Here is a 6,770-nt window from a genome sequence, read left to right as displayed (position 1 = left end):
GGGAGGTCAGGATTTGCCATGGCACCCCTGAGAGTTCACCGCTGTGCACAGTTTTGGGAACCGCTGAGCTAGCCTAAGTGCTTATAACTAGTTAGGAGTGTAAGTGAGGACTTTTGCTAGTATTCTATATGGACAATTGCACTTGCAATTACAGTTATAGAATTTGCACTTAACATGCATCATCCCCGCGCCTAACTTTAGGCGATCTATAGAGAATTTACAAGTGTTCTTTCACACGTGCCAGTAAGTGCTCCTATGCAGTTGCTTTGAGTGGCGCAGATGTGGAGCTGTGTATAAAATACATGGATGCTCACATAGGACTAGATGCATGACATGAGGGGAAAAGCAGCCACAGGGCAGGCAATGCGTAGGAGAACAGCGCTGGAGGAAGGCTTCTGCTGGTGGGCTTGGGACCCCCGCCAGCCAAGGTATATGGCGTTGGGGAGGGCAGGGAGGTGGGGCAAAATGTACCCCCCCCCCCCTCCCCACACACACACTTTGGGCTCCGGCCCCAATTTTTGTGGTCTGGCTACGTGGCAGTCCGGGAGGTGGCAGAGGTGGTCCTGGGAGGGGCCCAGCAGCAGTGGCCCTGCACCAGCTCTCGGTGACCCTGCTCCTGTTATAGAATTACCCCCCAAAGTTTCAAAAGTTTTCTTCAGTTTTGCACCGAAATCAATTCTCTCAGTTTTCCTCTCATTTGAAGCTGGGGCCCTGGGTGACCCTTGTGGAGCCCGTTACTGCCTTTTCTTACACACATGCTTATCCAGGAATGGGCAAACTTTCTTCTTGCATTGCCAGCAGCTTATGATGATATGGTGCCCTTTGTTCTCCTTCCCACAAATCTTGCAGCTTCCTTTGCTGTTCTTGTTCTTCTCTCTTGGATGTAACTTGTTCTGCTGTTTAATTAATTTTCCCAGTTCAGTCTTGGCTTGAGAATCAGAGCAGTGGGCAAGTCCCACTACAGTGATTCTTTTGGGATCCCAAACACAATCTTCTTCCATTCGACCACCAACAGGAGGCAACCAGGCTGTGTCATAGCCACTTTGGTGCCAGGTTATTTGGAGGGCAAGACCAGCACCATCAATCTTTTTGACTTTTCCAACCCTAACTTTCAGGATGAACACAACTCTGTCAATATCACTGCAGGCAGCAGGGTACCCCATGGCTTTATTCTTATCTCTGCTGCAATACACGCCTGGTCCTAAAGTGCCACCGCTAGATGGTCGGAAGCCACCGGCGATGATGGTTTTAGCATTGCTTTTATGGGTGCCATGAAACATTTTGTATCCATGGCCTCTCTTTGGCTCTTGACCGGATTTCAACCTCTTGGTGTCATCGAAAACTGTTTGCCATCCAGAAAATCTGAGCTCCATTTCACCACCTACTACAAGGAACATCAAAAATGAGACATGATAAATAAATACCCGGGAGCGTTTTGTCCCAGCATTTTCAATTACAACAGAGGTTAATTAGAACCCAACTGGGCTCACTGTATAGAAACGTTTTGATAGATTGCATAACTATGTTCCAATTTATTAGCATAGTAATTCAGCAGAAGATAGCAAGTCACAATAAAGTATCATGGGGGGTGGGGGGTCAATAGAAAAAAAACATGAAAAAACAAGTCATGGTCATAGTATTTATTAAAATAAATAAATATACCAAAAGGGAGACAAACTGGAAATATATCAAACTACTAATCCAAAAGCCAGTTTGCAAATGAGCAGTTTATCTTACAGTCCTGGTGTGAGAATATATACTAAATCAAAGTGGACCTCAAAGCCTCCTAGAGAGATAATTCTATACAGAATTCATGCTCCCAAATTGGTGCTTCTCAACTTACCCCTACTGTAGTTGAGAAGTACCTATTTAGACAGGAGCACAAATTCTGTATAGAATTATCTCACTAGGAGGCTCTGAGGTCCACTTTGATTTAGTATATATTCTCAGACCAGGACTGTAAGATAAACTGCTCATTTTCAAACTGGCTTTTGGATTAGTAGTTTGATTTTATTTATTTACGACATTTATATCCAGCATTAGCCAGAGTATATTCTGGTTCAATATGGCTGACATAACAAACATTACTGAGAAATACATTTTAGAAAGTTAACAGAAATTAAGATACATCATGTGAACCACTACAGAAGCTAAGTATGAATTTCTATTACATGAAGAGAGATTAATTATCTTTAGAATAGGGTACCTCTTGGAAGTAAAATGATAGAAAAGATATACTAATGATGGCGTTAGGTTGAGTTGATCAGGCTTCAGTTAATCTGGAACCAAAATAATGTTGTAGGAGGGTATGATTTGGTAGAGATCACTGTTCATTTTAAATTTGACTGTTGTCATGAAAGGCTGATCTAAAGAAATATGTTTTCAGAAGGCTTCTGAATGACAGGTAATTATCTGTATATTTTATTACTTTGGGAACAGAGTTCCAAATTTTGGTTCCTTGCTATGAGAAACTGGCATTATGGATTGATTTGTAACTCACATTTTTACAGTTAGGAAAATGTAAGATAAGATATTCTCTGGATGACATAATGGAATTGGGTAATGGTAATTTGATGAGATTGTACTTGTAGGATGAAGCCAAGCCATATAGAATTTGGTGAAGGAGCACGCATAATTTAAATGATATTGTTCCTTTTATTGGCAACCAATGTACAGCCTACAGAAGAGGTGTTGCTTTGGCAAAGTGGGTGATCTACATATTACACATGCAGCTGTGTATGAAGTTGGAAGGTGGCAGGCTCAGAAGAAATACTACTTTTCTGGAGAAGGTGGTGGATGCCTTGAACAGTGTACTAGTGGAGGGAGTGGAAGAACATTCTCAAAGTGATATAGTTTAGGAACGCAGGAGACAGATGGTAGGAACAGAGTTGAGAAGTTGGGTAAAAGAAATAAGAAAGGGTGCCCAAGTGTTGGATTAATTTGGGAATTTATATCTTCATCTACACAGGAAGGATAGAGGACTGAAATCTGAGTTGGAAAAGAGTAGATGTCATCAGCTACAACAGGCTAGGTGAAAACAAGATGGCAGACTGCATGGATGAATTGGTCCTTAACTTCTACTATTCCCCGTGTTAATAAATAGGAACTTAGCTAAGACACCAAAAGAAATGTGGCCATGTGATCTTTAATGCCTGCAGAACATTCAGGACTTTGGTACGAAGTCTCACCTGGAAGAAAATACCCTAAAGAGCGTGTTACTCTCAATGTTACACTGATAGGGCCTCATCTGGTAACATGTTTTCCCACTTTGGACTTATTCTGTTACTGCTGAATTAAGATTCACAGCCAGCTGAGCATGAGAAAGTAAATTGATGGCTGTGTCATCTCAAACTATCCATGTTATTTTATTTTTTTCATACCACATTTCTAGAAAGTCCAAAATTCTTCTTATTATGGAAAAACTAGTAAAATAGCCAGGACAAGAACACTTTAGCTACATCAGAATATTGGATTATTTGGTGTTTCACCAGGGTCGGTTGTGGGAGGGGGTGCAGTCTGGTAGCTAATAGGATAATCACTGAATTAGGAATTTCATAAGTACCAGTTCTTCTCTGTCTTTGACCCTATCTGACCGAGGATGAGTTACTATAGCTCCTTGGATCTTAGTGTTTTACATTGTTCATTCTTCTTTCATTCTTTTGGAAGCTGTTAGGCAATCTAGACCCTTGAAATGTGCAACTATGTGGCTGTGTCGCTCTCTTATTCAATGTGTCTTGACTAGGTTGTATGTAGCTGAGCAGGAATTGTTTCATGTGTTTGGGTACATGCTATGTACATCTAGTAGTCCTGTAGAAATGATAAGTAGTAATGAAGTGTGTTGAAATTCTGTCTGGATCAGGGATGGGCAACTACAGTCCTCCAGGGCCACAACCCAGTTAGGTTTTCAAGATTTCCACACTGAATATGCAAGAGATTGATTTGTAGGTACTGTTTCCATTGTATGCAAATAGATCTTGAAAACCTGACTGGGTTGTGGCTCACAAGAGTCATGGTTGTCCACCCCTGGTCTGGATGCGTGGTGCTAAATAAATGAAACACACATCCAAATGCAGAGTTCAGGATAATAAATTGGCGTCTCGATTTAAGCAGATGTAGGGAAACTCAGTGGCATAGCTACGGGGGGGCCACGGGGGCCTGGGCCCTCCCAAATTGGCTCTGGGGCCCCTGGTTTGGCTGGTGGGGGTTCCCTAACCCTCACCAGCTAAGGCATTTGTCCCGCGCTGGTCTTACATTGCCTGGTGCCCTGTACTGTTTTCAGCGCCGTGCACGCTTGTTTTAATGAAACTGAGCATGCATGGCGCTGAAAACAGGACAGGGCACCAGGTAATGTAAGACCGGCGCGGAACAAACACTTTAGCTGGTGGGGGTTGGGGACCCTCGTCAGCCAAGGTACATTCCAACGGCGGTGGAGGAAGCAGCGGTGGTGGCAGGGGGGCAGAAGTGGTGGCGGAAGGGTGGCAACGAGGAGGCGGGCTAAAATGTACCCCCCCCCCCCCCCCACCGTAGGCTCTGCCCCCCCTTCCTGTCGAGGTCTGGCTACACCCCTGTAAACTAAAACTAGACTAATATATGCATTTTATTGATGGAAGAACAAACACTGAGTATGCGTATTATATTAGTAATGGAAGACTACATTTATGAAGCTGGAAACTTAATTTTATGTTACTGAGAGAAGGAAAGATTTGTATAAGATTGTAGGAGTAGCCTAGTGGTTAATGCAGTGGATCTTTGATCCTGGGGAACTGAGTTCGATTCCCACTGCAGCTCCTTGTGACTGGGCAAGTCACTTAACCCTCCATTGCCCCTGGTACAAAATAAGTACCTGAATATATGTAAACCACTTTGAATGTAGTTGCAAAAACCTCAGAAAGGTGGTATATCAAGTCCCATTTCCCTTTCCCTATTTGAGATTCTACATGGAATGTTGCTACTATTGGAGATTCTAGATGGATTGTTGCTACTATTGAGATTCTGTTGCTACTATTGGAGATTCTAGATGGAATGTTGCTACTATTGGAGATTCTAGATGGATTGTTGCTACTATTGAGATTCTGTTGCTACTATTTGAGATTCTACATGAAGTGTTGCTATTCCACTAGCAACATGCCATGTAAAAGCATCAGCAATGCAGCCATGCAGGCTTCTGTTTCTGTGAGTCTGACGTCCGACTTAAAGAAACAGAAGCCTGTGTGGCCTCATTGCTGATCTGCAAGGGCAGGCTTCTATATGGTATGTTGCTAGTGGAGGAGTAGCCTAGTGGTTAGTGCAGTGGACTTTGATCCTGGGGAACTAAGCAGTGTTGCCAGGTGGGCGGTTTTACCGCCCAATTGGGCGGTTTTCCGCGACCCGCCGCGGGCAATTTTTGCCCGCGGCGGGTTGCGGTTTTTTGGGCTCCTTTTAGGTTGTTTGGGCGGTTTTAAAAGCGTTTTTTTTCGGCCGCGGGGGGCGGGGTTAGTGACGTTTTGGGCGGGGTTCATGATGTTTTGGGCGGGGCCGGTGACGGGGGAGGCGGGGTTGATGACAGCGGGGATGATGACGCGGGGGTGGGGGTGTCAGGGGCGGGGTTTGAATTTGGGCGGGTTTTGGGCTGGATTTGGGCTCGATTGGGTGGGAAAAAATTTTTCCACCTGGCAACCCTGGAACTAAGTTCAATTCCCACTGCAGCTCCTTGTGACTCTGGGCAAGTCACTTAACCCTCCATTGCCCCTGGTACAAAATAAGTACCTGAATATATGTAAACCACTTTGAATGTAGTTGGGAAAAGTGGTATATCAAGTCCCATTTCCCTTTTGTTACTGTGCTGACCTAAACTTACTTATATATGTTGCTTAACTTGCTCGTGCCCTGCCTTAAACTGTAGATAGTGCGGGACAGAAACATTTTAGTTAAATAAATACCTACTTTGTCTCCTCGCTCTTTAACCTGGAATGCAATTTATCGACAGAGCATTCATGACCTGTAGCAAACAAGGGACCTAAAAAGGCCCGCGAAGCAACGACCCCTCTCATACTACATAGCCTCCTGTCACTGCTGCTCTTATCACAAAAACTCGATATCTTACCAAAAACCTTGGTTCTTTCTCTGAAATTCTGGAGATCTGGGCTGGGGTGTAGTGAAACTTCTGTCCGAGTTAGGACTAGGAGTCACTCGCTCTGCTTTCACTTTCGTTCTATTTGAATTTGGACTTCCCGGAATGAAGCAACAGCAGCCGCCGCCAGGTCCCGTGATCAGCCAGGGAGATTTCTCCACGTTTGTTGCATTGCAAAGGACATTGTGCCTGGAAATCCCTGCTCTGTCGTTATGTTTCCTGTCAACATAAGTTCAAGGCGAGCGCGCCTGCAAAACCTGTCAGCACATGAATGACCCGTCTCTGGAAGGAGGCAGCAGATTTTGGGGGGAGCGCCTGTAAATAATTAGATAATCCTCCTTATTCGGTTAGAATGATATATTTTACCTAAGCATCGGATTCTTCTAGCTATATTAAAACAGGCTCCTTGGCCAGCATCCTACCCCGAGATTTTGATAGATTCATTAATCATGGATGATCGTTCAGCCCAGCACCACCTTTCCTGAAGCCTCCTATAAACATGAATAATTGGACATCATACTTTTGAATTCTAAATATTAAGCGTTTCCTTGTGTCACTCTCAAAACCCCATTATTTTGCTCCCACTACAGCTGCTCATTGTACCTCTGGACTAACTGTGGAGTAGAAGAGAATAACATGGGGACAGGGACAAACTTTGTCC

At 44.0% G+C, this 6,770-nt stretch overlaps 1 protein-coding gene across 2 annotated transcripts; it reads right to left on the bottom strand.

The window, feature by feature from the left end:
- Positions 1-426: 426 nt before the first annotated feature.
- On the bottom strand, positions 427-6,220 carry LOC115481696. 2 transcript variants are annotated; one of them, XM_030221021.1, is made up of 2 exons: positions 6,090-6,220; positions 427-1,384 (listed from the first exon to the last, which is right to left on the bottom strand). In XM_030221021.1, exon 2 carries the CDS (start codon positions 1,371-1,373, stop codon positions 735-737), a length of 639 nt encoding a protein of 212 aa, XP_030076881.1. In that variant the 5' UTR covers positions 1,374-1,384; positions 6,090-6,220; the 3' UTR covers positions 427-734. The 2 variants fall into 2 exon arrangements, with proteins under 2 accessions (XP_030076881.1, XP_030076880.1); XM_030221020.1 differs by having other exon boundaries at positions 6,083-6,217.
- Positions 6,221-6,770: the final 550 nt, after the last annotated feature.

This window comes from Microcaecilia unicolor, chromosome 12 (genome assembly GCF_901765095.1).
Source record: "Microcaecilia unicolor chromosome 12, aMicUni1.1, whole genome shotgun sequence".
NCBI classification, from domain to species: Eukaryota; Metazoa; Chordata; class Amphibia; order Gymnophiona; family Siphonopidae; genus Microcaecilia; species Microcaecilia unicolor.
This window is presented reverse-complemented; position numbering and strand designations above follow the sequence as displayed.

Excerpts from the sequence above, each read along its gene's own strand:
- LOC115481696 (XM_030221021.1), bottom strand. The coding sequence starts at position 1,373 with ATGGAGCTCAGATTTTCTGGATGGCAAACAGTTTTCGATGACACCAAG.